This window comes from Aplidium turbinatum, chromosome 3, assembly GCF_918807975.1.
Source record: "Aplidium turbinatum chromosome 3, kaAplTurb1.1, whole genome shotgun sequence".
Taxonomy (NCBI): Eukaryota; Metazoa; Chordata; class Ascidiacea; order Aplousobranchia; family Polyclinidae; genus Aplidium; species Aplidium turbinatum.
The window spans coordinates 40,076,619-40,099,230 of NC_137474.1; the positions used below are offsets into that span (position 1 = coordinate 40,076,619).

The 22,612-nt window shown below is 37.2% G+C and overlaps 2 protein-coding genes across 2 annotated transcripts in view; both read right to left on the reverse strand.

Annotated features, from left to right (window-relative positions):
- Window positions 1-13,568, reverse strand: part of LOC145766002 (uncharacterized) — a 35,826-nt gene extending 22,258 nt beyond the window's left edge. Inside the window, exons 1-5 of the mRNA XM_082577656.1 lie at window positions 13,375-13,568; window positions 12,260-12,687; window positions 9,677-9,770; window positions 7,723-7,959; window positions 7,087-7,243 (exon numbers count right to left, since the gene is read on the reverse strand). Of these exons, the coding sequence (XP_082433782.1) occupies window positions 7,087-7,243; window positions 7,723-7,959; window positions 9,677-9,770; window positions 12,260-12,687; window positions 13,375-13,474 (1,016 nt within the window). The 5' untranslated portion in view covers window positions 13,475-13,568. The remainder of the gene's footprint in view (window positions 1-7,086; window positions 7,244-7,722; window positions 7,960-9,676; window positions 9,771-12,259; window positions 12,688-13,374) is intronic.
- Window positions 13,569-14,659: 1,091 nt separating this feature from the next.
- Window positions 14,660-22,362, reverse strand: LOC145766003 (integrin alpha-6-like). The gene has a single exon (XM_082577657.1). The coding sequence runs from the start codon at window positions 22,360-22,362 to the stop codon at window positions 19,030-19,032; it is 3,333 nt and encodes a 1,110-aa protein (XP_082433783.1). The 3' UTR covers window positions 14,660-19,029.
- Between the last annotated feature and the right edge of the window lie 250 nt (window positions 22,363-22,612).

Below are 22,612 nucleotides of genomic sequence, written 5' to 3' on the forward strand. Positions count from 1 at the left end.
AAAGCTAGGGAGGGAATGCTTGAAAATTGTATGAATAGTTTGTGATACACACTAAAGAACTTGTTAGCGTATAGCGTATTGCATTTACTAACCTATGCTGACACAATTAGGTAAAAATTTGAAATATGTTTGCTGTATCTACTTGTGTCCAGAGGTGGGCAGTAACTAGTTACAAAAGTAACTAGTTACTGTAACTAGTTACTTTTTGAGTAACTGTAACGGTAACTTCGTTACTATTTTCCAAAAGTAACGAAACGCGGTAACTAGTTCCTATTTTAGCAGTTTTTCAACAGTTACAGTTACAAGTTACTTTTGTATTGAAATTTCAGTTTTTAATTGCCGTTTATTTCTCTGCACGTGTTTGTGTCTTGCTTAGTGCGTGTTTGCTGCGTTTTGTGCAATAATGCATTTTTCTTGCAGATGTATCGGCGCAGCACTGCGCATGCGCGGTTCTACTTTTGTTTTGTGGTCTGGTGGAGAAGGGTTGCCATATTGGCGAATTTATCGCCAAAGTCCAGAAATCTGGCGATATTTTAAGACGTTTAGTAGGGGTGGGCAAATCCAGGTCGATTTTTCAGGACCCATTTTTTCTAATGCCATTTGGGCTGGTAAATATGAATCCGTTGATTTTTTTGCTCTATGACGTCATAATAGGTTGGTTCAGTGGCAATTTTCAAAATGGCGGCCAAAAATGGCTATTTTGCTCTCAGGACATACGAGTGAGACGAATATACCTGTGCAATATGTCTAAACATATGTTTTGAGGGTCAAAGATTACAATAAAAGCACTTTTATCTACCTGGTATGACACCTTCTTGTATTTTTCTGCAGAAAAGATCATTTTTAGGTTATTATTTGTGTATTTATTACGCCAATGATCTTTTGAGCTTCTTGTTATATGCATATTTACTGACCTTAGGCTCCTTTGTCTACATCCAGGTTGACTAGTTGTTGCACTAAGTAATGCAATATAGTTAATCAAATATGAAAACTGAACGACGAGTAAGAAGTGAAAGCAGGAAAGAACTTTTTGGATTCAACTACACTGAAATACAGGAATATAAACCCACAGGAAAACTAGCTAATGGGACTGTTGTAATTGGACGAATGCTACAGCTATGCAAACGACAGAAGGGGAAGCAAGCCTTAAGCAGGACTGAAGCGAGTAAAGTTGTAGCTAGAGAAATGAGATGTGATTGGATACATACAAAAAATGTGTATCCTATGAAGAAAAAGTTTGTTGCTGCTAAAATTAAGGAAGATTATGAAAAATTCAATGAGTTGCGAAAGGCCGAGAAATGTACAAGCAAACCTAAAAGTGATGCTTGGTTCAAAAAAGCATCTGAATTCAATGACAGGCTTACTAATTATGGATATGACATCCGCTGCAGAAACATAGACTACCAGAAAAAGTTAGAAAATAAATATCAAGTAAAAATGACAGCAGAAGATCAGAAGTTCTATGAAGATAACTGTTTTGGCCCATACAGAGCTGTGTGTAGTAATACTGTGCCAAAAGATTGGCTTAGATCAAAAAAGAGGAAGGAAAATAGAGAAATTTCGCTGAAAAGGAAGCATCTTGCGATTGAGGAAAGGAAGAGAGAACAGCGAGAACTGGATAATCTAGAGAGCATAGAAGCAATGAATTGTGCAGTCGACACAAACAAGGATGTCAGCTACGAGGCTTCTGAACCATCGACATCCCAAATAACATTTCCCAACAGAAAGCTTCGTTCGTCAAAAGAGTCAGCTGAGAAACAAACCGTAACATCAGAAGAAATAAAGTTCCCGTCAGTGAAGGTGAGGACTGGCCGAAAATCTTTCAATGAGACAGTCATACGTTGCTTGGTCCAGTGTTTCTCAGAAACGGCCGCATCGCCCAATGAAATATGCAAACTAATCGTCAACGTAGCTAATATGATATTTGGTCAACAATGGCGAACCGAGAACGAGGAAAACTGCAATGCCGGGAACAAATATGATGATGGAATGAATAGCGATGACGATAATGATGATGAACCTGACCAAACAGTACGTGATCTGACTTACGTACTCCCAAGTCGACGTACGATATCGCGTTATCTGGAAGACGCATCGTATTTGAATCTCGAGTACGTCGCGCGACAGCTGCTGCATAAAGATGATAAAGTTATCACTACAGGCCTCGATGACACACAGAAAGCTGCCGGTCACCGTCATTACGATGTTAAAACCGATCACATTACAATCGTTGGAAATGCTGGTGATAAAAGGTCATTTACTACTGGTTACGTGGAAAATTTGACTCATTCCGGTGAAGACGGAGCGAAAGCGTACAGTTTCAAATTGAAAACCTTAGCTGTTCTCGCGAACTGCACTGTGGAGGATATCAAGAGTCAAATTGACTTTTGGATTCTGACCGGGCAGCTGATTGTAATGTTTTACTGGACAAACTGGACATAGACACCAACAAGCGATTAAAATGTTGTGCTCACATAATACTGTGTGTTGACCACGGCATAGATAAAGTGTACAAAAATGCTGAGCAGAAAATTGGATTGCAAAATCTCTTACCACTAACTGTTGGTGAGAAAGTCTTCGGCTCCCATGGCACATCAGTTCATACCTTAGGACTCATAGCACTCGCTAAGTTGTTTTCGCCAAGTCATGCGTCTCACAGTGTTTCACTTTACAATGACTATACACAGTGGATGGAAGATAATAAAATTGATCACCGAGGATTCAGAGGATTTGTATCTAACCGATTTGGGCGTATTGCAGATTTAGCGCGGTTGTATTTACAACATCGTGTGCACATAGATGCGTTCTTTAACCAAGTGGTAGACATCAACAGCAATAAGTTGGTGCTTGCAGTTGCCGCATACGTTCAGAATGAATGGTTCACTCGATGCTCAGAAATCTACACCAAAATGGGAAATGTAATCATATTCCCTCTGATGCAATTTTTGGGCATTGATGAGACTGACAACAAGGTGCGGCATGACGACAGAAATTGGAATGGAGTGAAGGTTTTTTTTTATCAAAAATTGAATGTGATGAAAGAAGTGATGGAGGCCAAGCGAGAAGGCGAACCAAGTGGTCTGGATAAGTTGGAAGCTGCAGTGATGGGGGAAGTTATTGATTCTGTGGAGAGGCAACTTTCGGCAGTCGAATTCCTGTGGCAAGATGTAAACGTGGGCGTAAATAGAGAAGCACTGAAGCAGGCATCACTGACAAATTTGGGCTGCGAGTCACAGTTTGCAAAATTTGACAATCGTATAAGAGTTACAGGTGGGAGTACGTCTGTTACTACACACTCGCGGAAAAATGTGGTTTTCACAAATGGCTTACTGGTGGACTCCAGCTTTGAACAAAAATCTGTATTGGAAAAGAAAGCACGCTGGAAATGGGCAAGATGCTCAGAAGAAGTTAACAGCGTGAAAAAACTGGAATCGGACTTTCTGGCTACTGTAGAGGCAACAAAAAAACTTTCACTGATTAAAAAAGCAGATCTAAAGAACAAGAAGACACAGAAGACCTTACGTCAGATCGACTTGTGCAAGTTGCATGGCGGTCCAGTTACAAGTACATCGCTTGATTTATTGGAATGTTTGAGTGGAAAACAACTTTTAGCCGAAGTTAGCCATCTTCGACTAACTATAGCACCCGAAATTCGACAAATGAGACGAGTTAAGGCGGCTGACGGACGATACCGGGTTGAAAAATTTGGTGCAGAAGAACTGAAGTCCTCCATTAAAAATGTACTAAAGCCAGTATCCAACATTACGACGACTGTGGACTCTCTTTTGAGCAGAATTATGTAAACTGGCATGTGTAATTATGCGAGAATGATTGTCAATGAGATATTCGTATGATTATTTTCTGTTAGATGGTGAAACACACTAAAAAATTTTAATTTTTCATGTAAAAAGCGTTTTTTTTCGTACTTTCAGATGATATCGCCACAGCAATACAGTGAATCGCAAAACTGAGTTAATTTTTAGAATCTACGCCCCAAACAACCTATATTTAGACATATTACATGACCCATATGATCAAATCTTCATCTGATTGATAGAAAATATCAATTTTTCAGCGGCCATTTTAAAAATAGCCACTGAACCAACCTAAAATGACGTCATAGACAAAAGAACTCATCGGATTCTTATTCAGAGAAAAAAATGGCCATAAAAAAATTGGGTCCTGGATATACTATTATCAAAATGCCTTTATTTGCCCACCCCTACGTTTAGCTTCATATTTATGATTTGGCTCTTTTTTGGCGATTTTTGATAACTGATTTGGCTAAATTAATTGTTTTTGGCGATTAATCAATATGTACCAAAGACAGGCAAGACACAACAATACAACAGGGTTGGGCATCATAATAATATATTTTACATATTTACAAATAAGTTTAACAGTCAAACGTTTTCGATTTAACTTAAGCCCTCATCAGGAACCTGAAAACATTTATAAAAATGCAGTAAATTTCAACTTGTTGAAGGTAACTAACTAACTGACTATAAGCATCAAGAAACACGCAGCGATTAAAAGCAATTTGTTGATGCTTATAGTCAGTTAGTTATTTACCTTCAAGAAGTTGAAATTTATTGCATTTAGTGTAACGCTTGCAATGCCTCTAAAAAGATTGTCTGACATTAAAACCAGCAACAGCATTGCTGTTTGCTTGCCGTTGTTGGATGTTCTTGTGGAAGCAATACAAACCAGATTTGGTCATTGGTTCGAGGACAGCGACTTTCAGCTTGCGACTGCATTCCACCCACAATTTAGACTTATCTGTGTTTAATGCCTGATCATTAAGCGACACTGCTGAATTGAAGACCAAAATAAAACAGAACATGCTTCAAGCAATTGAAAAAGCAAACTGCTCTCCTGAAGAGGGAAGTAGCAGCGACACTGAAGTGGATGGTGGTAGGTAGAGCCATGGAGGACTTTTTGCACCACTTTACGCAAAAACCAAGAAAAGAAAGCAATGGGGGTTGAATCTGTTACAGGAGTATTTGGAAGCGGACCCTGAGGACAAGTCAAGCGGATCCAGATTCACAATTGGACCGATGAAAAAAACTGTTTTAAAAACATAACACTCCCATTCCGTCAAGTGATGCAGTAGAAATATTGTTTTCATTGCAGCACTTGTTCATCACCAGACTTTATTCGTTCATTCCCGACGCCGACACACGCTCCATCGCCCTGACACTACCAAGACAGGCATGGATGCGCCTCAACTGTCTCCATGCGGGCGTCGGGCTTTTCCGCTCAACCATGCATCAATGGGAAATGGCCTCTTCCTCCTCCTGTGAATGTGGTGCCGAGGATCAGACCGCAGACCACATCATTGATTGATTGATTGATTTAATCTTTATCCTCGGACTGGGAAAGCTTCTTGCAGAACTTAATCCTGGCAGTTTCGCATACTTGTAGACTAAAGGCTTTAAATCACTGGCGCAAGCCCGGTCACCGAGATTGACAGAGTGAAGTTTCCGATTGTTGAAGTCTCGTTGCCGGGAAATCATTCCATCTATTAGATGCCGCTAAATGGAGAGCAGTCCTTAACGTGCGTTGCTCAAGTGCATGCCCTGAGAGTCGAACCGGTGCCGCTTGATCTTGAAGCTGCTTCGTTCCAGAAGTGACGCGCCAACCAATTGAACTATTGGGGCGGACATCATCAATGACTGTAACATCTTCAAGCCACCTAACGGAGTGGAAGGTCTGCGTGTCATGAATGATGAAACCAAAAACTGGCTGCTCTCTAGTAGCCTTCCAGTGTAGTCCGGGAACATCGTGAATCTGGGGCGGTAAAAGAATAGACTCTCGGCCCCAGAGGCTCACACGACGACGACGATTGGGCAAGGACATTTTAAAGCCCAAAAGGGCAGGCCTGAGTGACGAGCACTTTGAAATGCTCGTATTTCTCAAAGGAAATAAACATATAAGCCACTGAGTATTTTTTTTAAATAAAACCTTGTTGGCTTTGTGTTAGCATGGATGGCTCTAACACTATATATCAAACATTGCGGTTAAACTGGACGTGCATGCAGAGCTGGCCAGGTGCAGAATTTTATGTTCAGGTTTGTGAGTAGGCTGACTGAAAGTAACTAGTAACTGTAACTAGTAACGATAACTAGTTACTTTTTTAAATCGGTAACTGTAACGGTAACTCAGTTACTATTTTGGCCAAGTAACTGTAACTGTAACTCAGTTACTTTTGAAAGTAACTTTGCCCACCTATGCTTGTGTCAAGAGAAGATGCGCATGTTTTATGAAACAAGAGTGACTAGAGTCAGAAAGGCACACAATGTACATGTGTGAGTTTGTTCAAATAAATAAGTGGGATATTGTAGTACTACCTATTGCGATCGTACTGATTCATCAAAGTGAGATATGCGATAAATTTATTGTCACATCTGCTTTCTCCAACTGAGGAGAATTCACCCGAGTGTCAAGACCCATGTTTACATTGATTAAACGTCTGCAGACGTTCAATCAATGTGAAAAAGAACTCCATTTGCTCGCTGGAATGTAAAGCAATTGGCAAGACACAGTTCACTGTTTATTGCCAACAGTAAAACTCTAACCACAAAGTGCAACGTTGCGACTCAAGGGTGAGATTGGCAAAACGAACAATTCACTTCACATCGATGAACTTCAAACCCCCACACCATGAACCAGAACAATTTGCTTTGGACGCTTGAAGGAACACGAGGTGTTTTTACAACAAAAAGCTGAATCTTGTTTGAACAAGACTGCAAACAGCTGAAGCAAAGTTTACAACTTAAAAGCGTCAATTGACCCAGGCCTGACCTAACATAGCAACTCCATTGGAGGTAATTCTTAAACCAGTTTTCGGGCAACTCAAAAGCAGATAAATAAAATTGTAATTGAATGTTAACAAAATGTAACATACCTCGGAATTGATATAATCGCAAAAAATCGCTTTTTTACACCAGATTGGTGGTGTTGCAGGCTTTTTTTGCATTAAGAGCACAGTATTGAATGTAGTTTTTTATGAAAAAGATTTGCAAATGAACAGAAAATCAAGAAAATACAATAGTATGTAGTGTACAAAGTCGAACTTCTACTCACCCTGACCCGCTCCGGTCCCTCCACTGGGAGTCGCTATCCGACATTACAATGACGTCACTGTAGTTTGTTCTTCGTTGAGTCCTGGACGGAGGTTTGCTGGATTTTGATTCGGGAGTGACTTCAACATCAACGTAATTTAATCTCTTGGCTTCCTTATCTGCATTTAAGTAAACGTGGTAAAGTCGTCTGCGTAGCCAAGCGGTGAGACCTTGCATGACATTCTGAAACCCAGCAGTTCGGTACCCCTAAAGGGCGTGCGGCTGTCTCTGGCAAAACACTTAAAAACATACCTTAAGGTCGGCACGAAAATTGGCCGCATGGCCTTCCAGTTCACTTGATCTAAACTAAATCTTTAACCACCGGACATAAGCTTGGATAGAACAAAACGAGTTAAAGTAAAAACAATAGATAAGTAATGTAAAAGTAAAAACAGTAAACAGTAAAAGTAATAAGTAAAGTAAAGACAACCATAAAGCACAGTGTCACATAAGCAAAGACAACAGTATTCCTAGTTAGAATAAACTGACAAAAATTTGAGAAAATCGATTGCACTTTGACAAATTTTGAACTAAAAACAATGTCTTAAAGTCTAACGTGTTACAGAACTGTACGTGAAGGAAAAATAACTTTACAAACCTGAAGAAGATTTCGCAATATTCTCCTTTAGATTTTGCACGATTTGCAATCTTTTATCTTTAGTGTGAATTAAGCTCCTTCTGCCAATAACGTTATCTGGTGGGAGTGGTGGAGGGGTTCTTCTTTGAGAAAAGTCCTTCTCTTCCTCTTCAAATGAAACAGGTGTTGGGGAACGAGAAGAGTGATACCTTAAGTCCGTGGGGAGTTTTGGAGGGTCCCGATACGGAGGAGAGGGCACTGAAACAAAACGAAGACCAACATAAGCACCATCAAGACACACTGGATCCTAAACTACAAATGAAAATGAAGTGGCATCAAGAGAAGCTTTTCATGGCTCGGGTTGCAGTATTTTTGATCTGACTTTCAGCAGAAACTTGTTATTCTGACAAAAAGCTCCTGTCAGTCAGACGAAAAGTACCGTGCTGTTGCTTCGAACAATGAGAAATCTCCCTTCATCGTATACAAGTTCTGTACCACAAACCAACTCTTGAAGTAGCATCAATATGCTTGGCACACTAAAGGAGAGGTTCGACGTCTGTAGACAGCAGGAAGTTGTGTCTCTGTCATTGAGCTGTTGACACTCAATGACATGCCCGTAGGAGTAAGTGGACACAAAATTGGCTTCTTTGTTTTCCCGTGTGCTTAATCTAAATCTCTGCTAACGAACATCTGCCACTGCCAGAATACGAGAAAATCCTTTCTTTGGTGAGTGCAACCACGGGAAAACTCAATGCTTTTAAATACAATATATCAGTCGTATGTTCGACGCAGATTCAAGAATGAAACTATGTGAAAAATTTGATTGAAGTAAGTGCTATAAGTAGAGTAGATTATTAAAGCACACTTTCCATGCAAAGCGTATGTTGTCTGGGTTATAATAATAGCTCAAAACTGAGCTAATTAGCAATTAAGATTTGAGAAATGTCGACCGCAAGAACTAGTTACGGTATATACTAATACATTTGTAGATGAACATTTCAGTAACAAAAACTAAAAGATTAATGCAAAATGTTAAGCAGCATTTTAACAGCAATACGAAAATTTACGACAACTTTCTGTTTAATAAGATTACAACAATTCTACGTTTTACAACAGCAAAACAATAACTAACTTACACTATTTAGCAAGTAATCCACATAGTACTGTCAAAAACAACAATATAGTTTATAATGAGTTTTAATTCAATGGTTAAATGTGGAGGTGGGTATTGGTAATAAATTATCAAAAATGAGTTTCACGTTGAAGTCGTCTCTTACAAACAATCTTACACACAATTACAAACTACACTACAAGACCTCACAGTCACACTGGTGGAAAGCAAAATTGATTACGCAACAACCATCGGTACGACGAATCTGTGTAAAGACAAAAGCTGAAATTTTTGAAAAAAGAAAAGCCTGTAAAGAACGGGCATCACACAGACTTCATGCATCAGAGAAGAAAAAGCAACTTAATCAATACATCAGAAGACATAGCCCAAGGCTACATTAACTGGATTTGAGCGTTTCCTACAGCCAAATATGAAGCTCACGCAAGCCTAACTTAAAGCGGCAACTTATGCACAAACAGACCGACTAATCTTGCCAATGATGTAAAGTGATATCACAAGTAGAATAGAAGCACGAAAAACATCTCGACAAACAAAAACTGTAACAACTCTATTACGCGCAATTTGGATATGAAATAGCCGACAAATTGGGGAGGCAAAAACTTTGGATTGTTGTTGAGAGGATGTCATGATATCATTACACGAATGGTACGGAACGATCTGTCAAACACTTTTCTGTACCTAATTAAGTGGAATTTGATGAAAAAGTACCAGTGATAATTTACACGTACACTATTAGTGAATCAATTTTAATAGATTCATAAAAAGAGCGTTGAATTGAGTTTATAAAAGTTAAGGTTTAGCTCACCACTCTTAAAGAACAAACACAATCGTATATTAACCTACCATCTGAGTCGATTTTGTGGTATTGCCGTCGACTTTTGGTTTGACTTGCAGGTGGAGGGGGTACAACTCGACTGTGAAAGTTCGCTTCCTCAACCTGAATAATAATTGAAACATTTTCTTTTTTCCGGTTACTTTAACATTTTATTGCAACACACAATAAAGCTCGAACAATGAAGACGTTTTTCTTTCAAGTGAAGACACGAGCATGTGATATGAGTGGTGATATTGTGATAGTGATGACATGTGTAAGTAGGGTCTGCTACTATTCGGTGAGTCCGATTCGGTGAGTCTGATTCGGTGAATTCCTAACCTCTAACCCCTAATCCTAACCCCGAACCCTAAAACGGCAATGATAATTAGGCTACGGTACCCGATAATTTAAAAAAAAATTGAAAAAATCCCCCGTTAAGGGATCGGACTCACCGAATCGGACTCACCAAATCGGACTCACCGAAATGGGCCATTCCGGTGTAAGTAAGGCCGTACGCATGAGCAAGTATTCCATTAGATGGTCATGGAGTGTGACGATACTAACAAGTGATGAAACCATTACTTTCAAATTGAGTGGTATGTATTCCAATGTTATCCGTATTTTTGCACAACCAACTGATATCAATGGCAAAATAGGAACTTTTTTTGACATTTAATTGACAATTATATACTCCAAGGACAACTAAATAAACTGTTCAAGATCCCGCCCAGAGCAGCTCACTTGCTCGGGGTTAAAAACATCAGATTGCTAAAAAAGTAAGAGCTGCAAGGACAAAAATTACAAAAGTGCAAATTCTTGTAAATTCTTGTTACTAATAAATTCTTGTTACATTTAGCAGGCTTAGCAATCAGTAACTCACTGCATAGGACAGGAGCATAGTTTTTCACATGAATGCAAATTGCATAAATAAACAGCTTATTTTCAAACCAATTAACAGTATTCAACAAAAAAATTTTCGGCTTAATTTACCTGATGAAACCCATTTTTGCCCATAAAAACCAGAGCGGGCTGGGTTTTGTTTAAAAACACGTTTTCTTACAAAACTGAACTGAAGCCAACGACAAAACGAAAAGTGTTTTTAAGCATTCACAACAACCAGCCAAGCATGACGGTCTTCAGCCGTGGATGAAAGTCAAAATTGCGCAACCGATCATTTTACTTTCAAGATGAAATTTTCGTGTACCTGAGGAACCAACCTGTGTATTTATGTGGCAACGTACAATTGCGAAAAAGACCAATGCTTTGACACTGCGCTTTGTTGGCGATTGTCCGTGTTAGAGATGTTCTTACAAGATTCAGTAATTTGCGTGTTACTTGTGAAATAAACAAACATAAAGGCCGAAAATGTTTTATTCATTTCAGTGAAATAATAAAAAGGAAACACTACTAAATCCCGTGGTGTTGCATTTTGTTTGTGATGAATTATTACTCTCAAATGACAACAACAATTTTCTGGAACAAAAAATTGAGCTACCGTAAGTGTTTAATTTGCGCATTCGCCTTAAAGTAGCAAAAACTTGTCAACCAAAGTGTGTGGCTGAAGCAGCCTGAAAGTAGATTTTGTCAGTTTTGAAGTGGCAAGTGAACAGGTTTGCTGAAGGAAACCTTAAAAGATTCGAGGCAAAAAACAAACAACTTTCAGTAAAAGTAAAGCTGAGAAGGCTGGAAAACAAGACACGATTCTGGCCGGAGAACATACTTGATTGACAAAGTAGGCTACTAAGCAGTGTATCATAAGAAATCATAATGGCTTTGCTTGCCTGGCAAGTTAATGTGCAAACAACAGACTCATAGACAGTAAACAACCGCAATCAAATGCTGACATCAAATAACATGTAAGTGATTCACTGAAAGAAGATATATTTGAAAAAATAACAGTACAGCTCTGCATGAACAAACTAAAAAAAAAAAATCGAAATGTAATGAGTACAGGGAGTGGCATATTTGAGGTTATTGCACCTTAAGAGACTTATGAATAAAAGCTTTTACATTTGTGGTGGTGCATTGTTGCCAAGTAAAAACAACATAACCTAACTGACATGCAAGTAGATTTGACCGATTTATATATAACTTTTGATTGAAAAGCAGACTCTTTCAAAGAAAAAACTTTTGAATCAATCCAATATTGCCAAACGTTCGCTATACCATTGAAAAAACATCATCATTTGAAAGAAGTTACCGTATATTCAGTGGCAAGAATGCCATGCGAAACAGGATATGTAGTTCCTTTCAACACTACAAGCAATCACATGGCATCATACAAAACATCATTTTTGTGTCAAAAACTGACCTATTCTCGTTTTCAAAACGCTTTCATGTTGTTTGTACTTGAGGTAAAGTAAGGTAGATGAATTAGTAATATAAATCTATCAATATAATCTTTTGATTGTATAATATATTGCAAAAGAGCTGGATGTAAGAAATAGTTCGAATGTGCAAATTTCCTTCTGTCTGATGTGCCATCAGTTAAAGAAAAGCATAAAGACTAAAGATCAATACAAACATAAACATACTTTCTCTGTAAACAGTTGTTTCTCAAAATAAAAACAGACAAAGATATGACGAAGATCAACGCATTACTCAGTACTCACCTCAGCATCATCAGACATATCCACATAACAAATCTCCTCGGAGGAGTTTGCTTTAGGTGCCATGGGAAGATAACCATCTCGGAAGCTGAGTTGACGTTCATAGGGGCTAAAGGTTTGGGCTGATGAAGACGTGACATCATCATGTGGAGGAACAACGGGAGGACAATCTTGAGATCCATCTTCACTGGAGGAATCACATTCCCCTACTTCTTGTAAGGTGGAGTAGTTGTCATCTAAACTGTTTTCATTATACACAGCTACTTCGGGGAGAACGTCGCCAGCCTGAGAATTTCCAGTATCCTCCTCCTCATCTTGTGGAAAGCTTTCATAAATCCCAACTTCAGGGCCACTGCAGCTGTGTTCAGACTGAGAGTTGTCCTCCACACTAAGAGAGTCACTTTCGTATTCTTTTGACGACAAAGAACTAACTGTATAATAAAGAATGAAAATTACACAGTGTCTGATATGCATACATGAAACAACACATTTTGAAGTGTAAGTTTCTATGCAACATTGCAACAATGCTACAGTAGTCAGCATCAAAACAAGCTTAACAAATTAATCAAAACAAACAAGATTACAATGTCACAGATGGTTATTTGGTTAATTCGGAATGGCCCGTTTCGGTGAGTCCGATCCCTATTCAGTGATTTTTTTAATTTTTTTTTTTTAATTATTGGGTACCGTAGCCTAATTATCATTGCCGTTTTAGGGTTAGGGGTTAGAGGTTAGAGGTTACAAACTCACCGAATCGGACTCACCGAATAGTAGCAGACCCTGGTTAATTAGTGCACAGGTAACAATAAACTGTGCAAACTGGTACAGTACATGCAAAAACAATAATTAATCACCACAATCAAGCGATAGAGATGAATCACCATATCATCTCATTGGTTATAAGTTATTATCATCATATCATGAATGATAATAATGACCATGAAAATTCATATGAATTATCATGAATTAGGCCTGTCACTGGTACAGTTCTCCGGCGACAAACAAAACTTGCAAAAGAGAGTTGCATGCAGATTGTAATTGTTGTAATTTGCAAAATGACTTTTTGATCAATTTTAGTTTTTTTTTTTACATGAACGCATTTTCATGCCTATATTCACCAGGTAAGGCATAACCATCATCAGTCGTTGAAGAACTTCGAAATGGCTTAGGAGAAAGAATATCAATCGATTCACCGACATCTTGCAAACTAGTGCGCATTTTAGAACCACTAGAGATCTTTTGACTGTGTGGGCCCGATACATGATGCCAAGCAGTAGGGCTACCTGGAGATGACAGAGTGATGGACCGTGGTTTTGCAACCACTTTTTCTTTTGGTGAAGAGACGCTGGAGTGAGTGAAAGGCTTCGGAGAAAAAGTTTCCGATTGGCCAGTTTTTAAATCCCACATTCGCCTCAAGGATCCAAAACCAGGACTGTCAACGTCTCTGGCCAATGATTTTCTATAAAACAACGAGTTGGATGAATATAATTAACACGACAATTAATTTTAGCTCGGCCACAATTCTTACATTCCTTTATTAGCTATGCCTTAATGCATAGCTTTTGACACAGCTTTTACAAAAAAATTGGGTGCATCAAGATTGAACTGGAGGTATCCATGGTTTTGTACCTGCTGAAGAATAAAACTAGACACCATAGGCAGAATTTGAAAAGAATAGTTGGATCCATTATAACACTACACACAAGTGAACTATTATGAAAGTAACCTTGTGACAAAAATAACTGATTATGGAGTTGAAACCGCTTACCTAAATGGGATATTAGAATCATTCTTTAATCTTTCTTCACATAGAGAAGATACTTCTTTTCCATTTTCTTCCGTAACATTCATCTTATGGTATTGGGGCGATTCTGGTATCTTTGAAGTTGGTACACCACTCGTTCCATCATCAGTGGACAATTCAACTTTTCCATCAACAAATGTTTTTAATGAATTTAAATCTGTGTTGTTTTTATTCAATTTTTCTTGTTTATCTTTGATATTGGAAGGGCGTGGTGCTGGTCTCCATTCCACTGAAAAACGTTTTTTCGACAATTCTGAAGGGCTGTTTACAGAATTGTTGGGTACAACTTGAGAAAAAGCTGCAAGTTTGTCAAGTGGGTTTGCATTCTGCCGATTCGACCAAACCTTTGGTATAAAATGGTCAAAAGAAGGAATTCGATCCGATTGCTTTGGCACAACCTTTTCGATGGTTTTATCACTTTGCAAATTCCCTTCTTGAGTGCCATTGCTTTTGGTGGCTTTTAAAAACGTAGGTTTAGAAGGGACAGTTGGCTTCAGTGGTGGGTTGGGCATCTGTCTAGATTGACTGTTATTGGTATTGCTATTCAAGTAAGCCATCAGTAAAATGTTAAACTTATATCATTTTTTAATGTTACATCATCTAAGAAAAACAATCGGCAAGTTAAAAGCATTAGTAACATGCACAATAAAATGATATATTAATGGGCTTATTGAACAAGCATTCAAAGGCCACCATGGTGGGCCAATGACAAAAACAAACAGAAACTCTACAGCAAAACCAAATCATAAATAAATTGGCTATTTTTACAATTTGTGTAAACATTAACAATGTGACATTAACCTGACAAAGCAACTTTGAAAATGTTTGTGTGATGAATTGCAAATGTATTGTATTGCTCATAGGCTAAAATGTAATTACAAGTCATTATAATTCTCAAAAATCATTTGTAATTTTTGGTATGATTTTCTTTCCATGCAACTTGTTTGGAAATCTTTTAATAGGGACATCAAGGCCAAAACTAAAGTCAGCAACATTTTGCAGTAGTCTAAGATGCTTCGTAGCCACAACAAATAGTTTGGTGATCAATGTATAGTAATAAGATTGGCCGAGGTTGTAGGTAAGTCAAAAACTTTGAAACACTTACAGAGTAAGATGTACTATTTAAGTTGAGCGCTAATAAGTCTTTTTATGTACCATGTTATTAGTATCTACATCGGACTGAAGGAGGAAGATGCAAGGGACAGGGTGAAATGGAGAAAAGGGATTAAAACAATTGCTGCGCGGAAACAATCGGCCACCCCCACTAGTGGGGAACAAACCGACGATGGATTATGATGATTCTACACTATACAGCAGGCTTTATACAAAAACAAACTAGTAAAATACGTTTCAAGTAATGTGAAATATCATAATATTTTCAGCAATATAAAAGTCACTCAAAGTACCAATACAACAAAATAAACTGGTGCACTGCATGCTCACTGCATAAAATAAAAAAATAAAACAAAGCGCTGCAACAAGCTACCATGCGAAATGCAAATGATCTTGATTGGAGGGGAAAGTGAATTCAAGCAAAACTAACCAACCTCTGTGCCAGTAGGTTTACTGATTTCAAAAATGAGAAAACATGCTCATAAACTAAGAATTCAATGTGATACGGTAGAAAGAGAATTTTACAATTATATATACTAGTTATTTTACAAAAATTACCAAAAAGTTAGATTTTTAAAACAATTGCACAACTTATATACAAAAACAATCTAGTCATATAAATTGTATCATATCATCAGTCATCACTGAATATAAATTTGAAGCAGTTCTTCCAAATATCTACAAAAAGGTAATTGTTTCTTTCTGTAACCGGTAACAAATATCTAACAGAGCAGTATTGGATTATAGCCAAATGGTTACTTCACCTGAACGACCAAACTGAAATCATGTTTAGTTGACTCGCATTTTATATACACTCAATAAACAGTGGATTCAAAATCCTTAAATCATCCACATAACATAACTGTAAAGAAAAAGGTTGAAATGCATTTGGTCTGAAACAAGATCTTTTTTAAATGAAGTTTAAAAAACAAAATAGGCATATAAAGTAACAACAATAGTGATTATGTGATGATATACGTACGGTACGCTACACGAAGTGCACAACTTCTTCTGTCATTGATAAAAATATATGAAATTAAAATTCCAGATTATCAAAGCAATTCTAAACTGGACGCACCATAAGAAGCTCCAAAGCAATATTTTGCAAAAGCGAGTTATAGTGACAAGACTAATAAACAGTCCAGTTTATTTTTGACCATCACAACAAAAACAATATAATACATGACAAACATAGCATAGGTTAGTTTGTCAAGATAGTAGGTAGGCAAAGGTAGTAGCAATCAAATGCAAACATTGAGACTGAAATAGGATGAACAGTTTAAAATTTGGCATGGTTGCAACGCACTGCTTCAACAGTTTATAAATTACGAAAAAGGTCCTTAAAAATATTTCACATACGTAGCAAACTTGCAGCATGTCTCATCAGACGTTATTGTGTACCATCACAACAGCTACAGTAGTTAGTGTTTTGTTTGGTGAAAGGATGATTGAAATACAGTTAACTTCAGTAAATTAGAAAGCATAGAGTTCAAGTCAAATAGATCCAATTACGTTCATTGTACTAACGTTCCGAGTTTCGATCTCCACTAAGCCGGGTTCATTGTGCTAACGCGTATTAAATTTGATCAAGTAGAAAACAACTTTTTTATATTGGAAATTGAAATATATACCTGATTTTTTCTGAATGCTATTAAATTGTCCAACATTTGTTGACAAGTGCAGACTTGTTTGTACGGATAGTTGCAGCAACAATTTTATGACAGTCTTTTTTTTAAGTAAGAAAACGACAATATGCACTATAATTTATGAATAAGCAAATATAATATACTACCCAAGACTACAGCACCAAGTTAATGTTAAAATCACTCCATCACAGCAGTGACCAAAGCGAAAACAGCAGAAATCATTGCTGAGACTAATCTTACACCAAAGATGTAAAAATAGAGTTTTTAGCAACTATATTGCAACACGATACTGCAAAAGCGATTAAGGCAACTAACACATGAACTAAATATTGTAACACACGCAGATACATGCTGCATTTAGAATAAATCAATTCTGTTAAAAAAAAAAAAAACTAAATCCAATTTCAAAAAAAAAACTTGACGTGAAAAAATGAGAACACAAAGTTTTGCGATTGTCTATAGCAGCTAAAGTTGAAATTTTGAAATAAACGTTACATCAAAAACATTTCAATGTTTTCACTTAAAAGCTAAAATATGAAACATGACACATTGGTACAATTTTTGTATTGATTTATATATGACACCACAATGTAAAAAGCATATGCATATAATAAATTAGTAATAAGGTAACATTTTTCACAATTAGCAGAGCAAAGAATACACAATGCTGAATATAAGCAGCACCCATTGAGTTAGTTCAAACAATAGCGAAAGCTTTTGATCAACTGAGCATTATTATTTAGAATTTGTAAACTGCTTGCTAAACAAACTACAAAAGTTTATGAAAGGTATTCAAATGTAAAAATAATGGTATTTTTTATAGCTTTCTAGTTGTATAGGCTATATATGACACTTAATCTTGGCTCAGAGATCGCCAAACATTTTACACAAAAGGCTAAATGACTGTGGAAACAAATTACTTTAGTGATCAAGTGACAATGCTATTGCGTTGATAAACAAACTTCAATCTTCCTGGTAAAAAGGACCAGACCAAGAAAATGCATACAGCACATGAAAAGAGAAGCCCTATATTAAAAGTAAAACAGCAACATATATACTACATAGATAACAACTTTTTTTTGATCAAACAAACATTATCTTTGACTTATCTACATTGAATTAAGTTCTACTGTACAAACCTTTGAAAGAAAACTTAAGAAATGCTAGTATCATTCACTGTAATTTTTTTTTTCTTCCTACAATCTTACTTTATGTTTAGCTTTGAAGCAACAGCTGCTTAGAAGTGCAGTAAAAAGTGTTTTTTTTAAGCAGATAAACTAATGCTGATAAACCAAAAACTCACAAGTATGAGATATTCTTCAGATACTTGAAAAGCCATAGCACATTACAACACACGCATAAAGCAAACTAATGGTGTTTGTGATTTTTTTTCAAAATATACCTGTTTGTGATTTTTTCTTGCAAAATACCATATCACAATGTTGCTATATTATGATGAATTATAAAATGTCAGGTTGCTTGAAAAAGTCACAGTACGATTTATAAATATCGTGACATTCTTGAAAATTATAAAGCAGTGTAGATAAATGCAATTGTTGATATGTAAATTTATTTTACAATATCAAATACAACTGGGAAATACAGTTTTGTTTCAAAGTGACATTGCAATAAACAATAATGCAGATAAATGGAAATGGTGCTCTCAAACAACTCATTTAATGTCGTAAAACCTCTCAAGGGGGAAAAACATTGAAATATTAGGCTACATACTGTATATACCTAATACGGAAGTTAATTACAATGCAGAGATTAAAACAAATCTGCATTATAGGCCTACATTTGATCTTTGACCTTAGGTTTATCCATTTCAACTTAAGTAATAATACAGTATTTGTTATTTTGTTGGATTCTAGCATTACAATTAGGACCAATTTTAAGGCATAATTTATGTTAATCTAAAGCAACCTAGCATAGACATTAGACAATACATTAATGAATAATGGTATACACGAACGTTTGTGGTTGAAACATGCATCAAAACTAGTCCGAAGTGAATCATAAGTGCTTAGCCTTCGGATGAAAGTCTTTCGGATAGGGAACATTGTGGGGATTAAAACTAGCAGTAACAAAGCATTTTAGGAAGATTCCAAGTATTTGCTGTCACAGTATCTAATCACCGCGAGAATGGTGTGCCCACCATTATATAGCTGACAAAATAGTTTAGCAAAATAATCTATCCATTAGAAAACTTAAGACAACAACTTCTCTGAATTTTCATCAACTTTCTGTGACGCTTGTTGGTGTTTTCTAGCTTTGTGGAAATCACCATAATCTCGTCTCCGCTTAAAGAAACCACATTTCCATAATAAAAGTACAATAACAACAAGCAATATAACCCCTGCCAGAGTTGCAACAATTATAATCCAAAGTTTCACTTGTTCCTCAGGTGCGATCACCTTTTCGGACAGCATGCTTGTGGAAATTGCAGCCTTAAAAACTGATGTCGGTGAATTCTTAGCATTGTTAATGGTCAGTCCGACCGTAGCACTGGAGTAAACTCTTACTTCAGCTACGCCATAGTATTCTTCAACCAAGGTGGTGTTCCATGAAACAGCATCAAGTCTTATGAAAACTTTCCTTTGAGGCAGTAAAGTACCTAATCTACATTTAAACTTCAAGCACTGAGCAGAATCAGGACAGTTTAATTGTTTGTGTGATGAACGACCCTCCACCACAGCAGCAGGCTGTGCATTTCGAGGTTTTGTGTTAATGTCTGAATTAGTTTCACGCTTCAAACGTGATCTGCTGGTGTCAGAATATAATCCACTAAACACTGCATCTTTTTTTAAATTTAGAGGATTAAATTCACCAGATGGAAAATCACAACGAGTTTGATTGACACCAGGACCAGAGATTTCTGCTGAGAGAAGATAAAACAACCATTTTCCATTGCTAATCCTCTGAGGCCAGCTAATGTTGACATATACCCCATCCAATGGTGTATTGCCTGTATTTTCAATTTCATATCCTTGTTGAATAGGTAGCCCAGCATCTGATGGCTTCTTCACAGCAGATTCTCCAATGGGCTTTCCACTAAAAGGCACTTGGTCACTGCTAGAAAAACCAGATATCACAACTTCAACTTGAGTACGAACAGACACTGGGTACTGCACCAATCCCAACAGTTCTTGTGTGCTTGAAGTAGATAACTCCATATTTAATGCAAATTGACGGATTTCATAAAGTCGAGGATTATTTCCAAGTTTGACTATCATTGACAGATGACTGTCAGTTTTGAATGGATTTCCAAGATTGCATGTTATGACAGACGAGTTTTCAGGTAATTCAGTGCATGAAACAGTAGCAGCTTTGGCTGCGACATCAGCAAGTCCAATGTAGTACAAAAAGTCAGGTAGTTCAATACGCAAATTTGCTTGGTGAGCATCTTCGCCAGGGTGTAAATTGTTTACATTTATCTTTACCCCTATTGCCTTTTCTGTGCCAACAATCAGTTCAGGTATACTATCACTACCTAGTTTCATAAGCTCCCATGTGTTGGTTCCGGCAAAAAGTACCATATACTTTGCATCCATTTGTAAGTCACTTTTGCATATCTCATCACGTCCACAATTTTTTGATATGTTTACTTGTGTTGATGAGTATTTGATTGTATTTCTGTTTAAAAGAGGGTATTGATTAAGAGATAAAACTTCCCCATCTGGAAATTCATCAGAAATACTCTTGTTTAAAGCATCAAAAGTTACATTAATCATAAATGGAGATAATTTGTCTTGCATATTATTGTCCAAATATACAGGTAAAACAACACACTTGGGACGGCTCTTTGATTGAGGAAAAAGCTTCATTTTTGCTGTTTTGGTTCCATGTGTGTAGTTCAAAGGCACAAATGTTGCTCTAGGACGTAAACTATTATCAGATCGAACTGTATCTAGTTTCACTGTATAAGTCATGTCAACAGCTTCGTCATAACTTGGTGGTGAAGATCTGTATTGCATACATACAGTAATATTAAACGTAACAAGTTTATACTGTTGTTTAGTCGAAGGATCTTTAAACTTGATGGTATTTGGATTTTTCTTTGGAACGATACTGACTTTGCTCAATGATGCAGTAACAGAAGCTTCAACATTTATAATTGGGCGTGTTCGATACAGTACAGCAAAATCTGACAAAGATCCAACAAGAAGATCAGGATACCCATTGAAATCCATGTCTAGCCCTCCACTCAATGAATAACCAAAGCCAGATACATTGAGCCCATTAGAATTATTCAAAGTTTTACCTCTGATAACTTGCACAGGAGTGTCAGAAACTCCAATGCTGGAATTGCTGTTTCCATGATAAATATACACAACACCTGCACCATTGTCCGCACCAGGAGCTCCAATAGCAACATCAGTGATACCATCCATATTAATATCTCCAAGTGAAGTAATGGAGGATCCAAATGACGAATCCACCTCACCATACAAAACTGTAGTTGGATCAGGGCCTATTTTCTCTAACCCATTGTTTACATATATATACACAGCTCCTCCAATCTTGTTCTTCCGATCAAAGTATTGAGGAGCCCCTACGATTAGATCTTCACGACCATCTCCAGTAATGTCAATCACCTTTACATCATATCCAAACGCTGAGGCAAAAGCTTTGCCATAGATGACTTCATTGGTTCTCAAGCCTTTACCAGCTTGTAAATCATATTTTTCATAGATGACAACAGCACCAGTATCATTAACTCGTGGTGCTCCAGAAATAAAATTAACATTCGATTGTGTTAGTCTTCCTGCAACTATGGAAAATCCATTATAACTGTTTTGAGGAATGTCATCAAACTTACTTGAAAGAGCCCTCTTGCTCCATAGAGGCTGAGGAAAAAATACATTTTCAGAAAGTTCACTTGACTTTATCCCACCTGTCCAATGAAAGATCCCAGGCATTCCAATAACAAAATCCTCATCTGTATTTTGAACAAAGGCAGATGATATTCCAGCTTGGCAATATCCATAGTTTGCTTGTGAATAATCATTGGTTTTACCCATGCAGGGGATTTTTTCAGGTGAAACATCCTCTGGTTGTAAATGAGAGGTCAGCATGTAACAACGACCTAGTTCTGCTTCCCAAATTGCACCTTGCCTGGCAGTGCCTCCATGAACAGTAAAACGATGAGCACAGACAGCAACTCTACCTCCTGGGCTTTGGGATTGAACACTTACTCCAAGCCATTGATTGGAATTATTCCTACTGAAGGAATTTTTGGAGTCATCAATTCGAACAGATTGACAGTCATTTTCATTAGATGAAATACCACAGGTAAAAAGTGCTCCAGGTTTGACAGAATCCGAGCTATGAAAATCAGAAGCATCAGCAACTGGAGCACCGACAAGTAACACAACATCATCTGTGCTATCTGCGCTTGCAGTTATATAATGTTGTGCAACAGATAGTCCAAACAAGCTTCCAGCAGGGCCGCGTTTAATCATAGGTACCCTTTCTTCAATATTGTATGAATTTCCATTGTAAACAAGCAACAAAACTAGAAATAATATCATTTTTACCATGATTGCAAAATCTAAAATCCCAACACCTAATCCGCATGCAACCAGTCCACCAAAAAACACAAACACGATTTGTCACTTAGGAATAGCACTTGCTAAAATATTTAAGCCATAGCCGTTTTATAATTCATATTATAAATACCTTTATTGACTGTATATCATAATCGATGCATGAACTATATAAATACATCAGACTGCTGCTCTGCAGTTAAATGTGTTATGGTTCAACTGCTATCAAAACCAGTTTCATAGG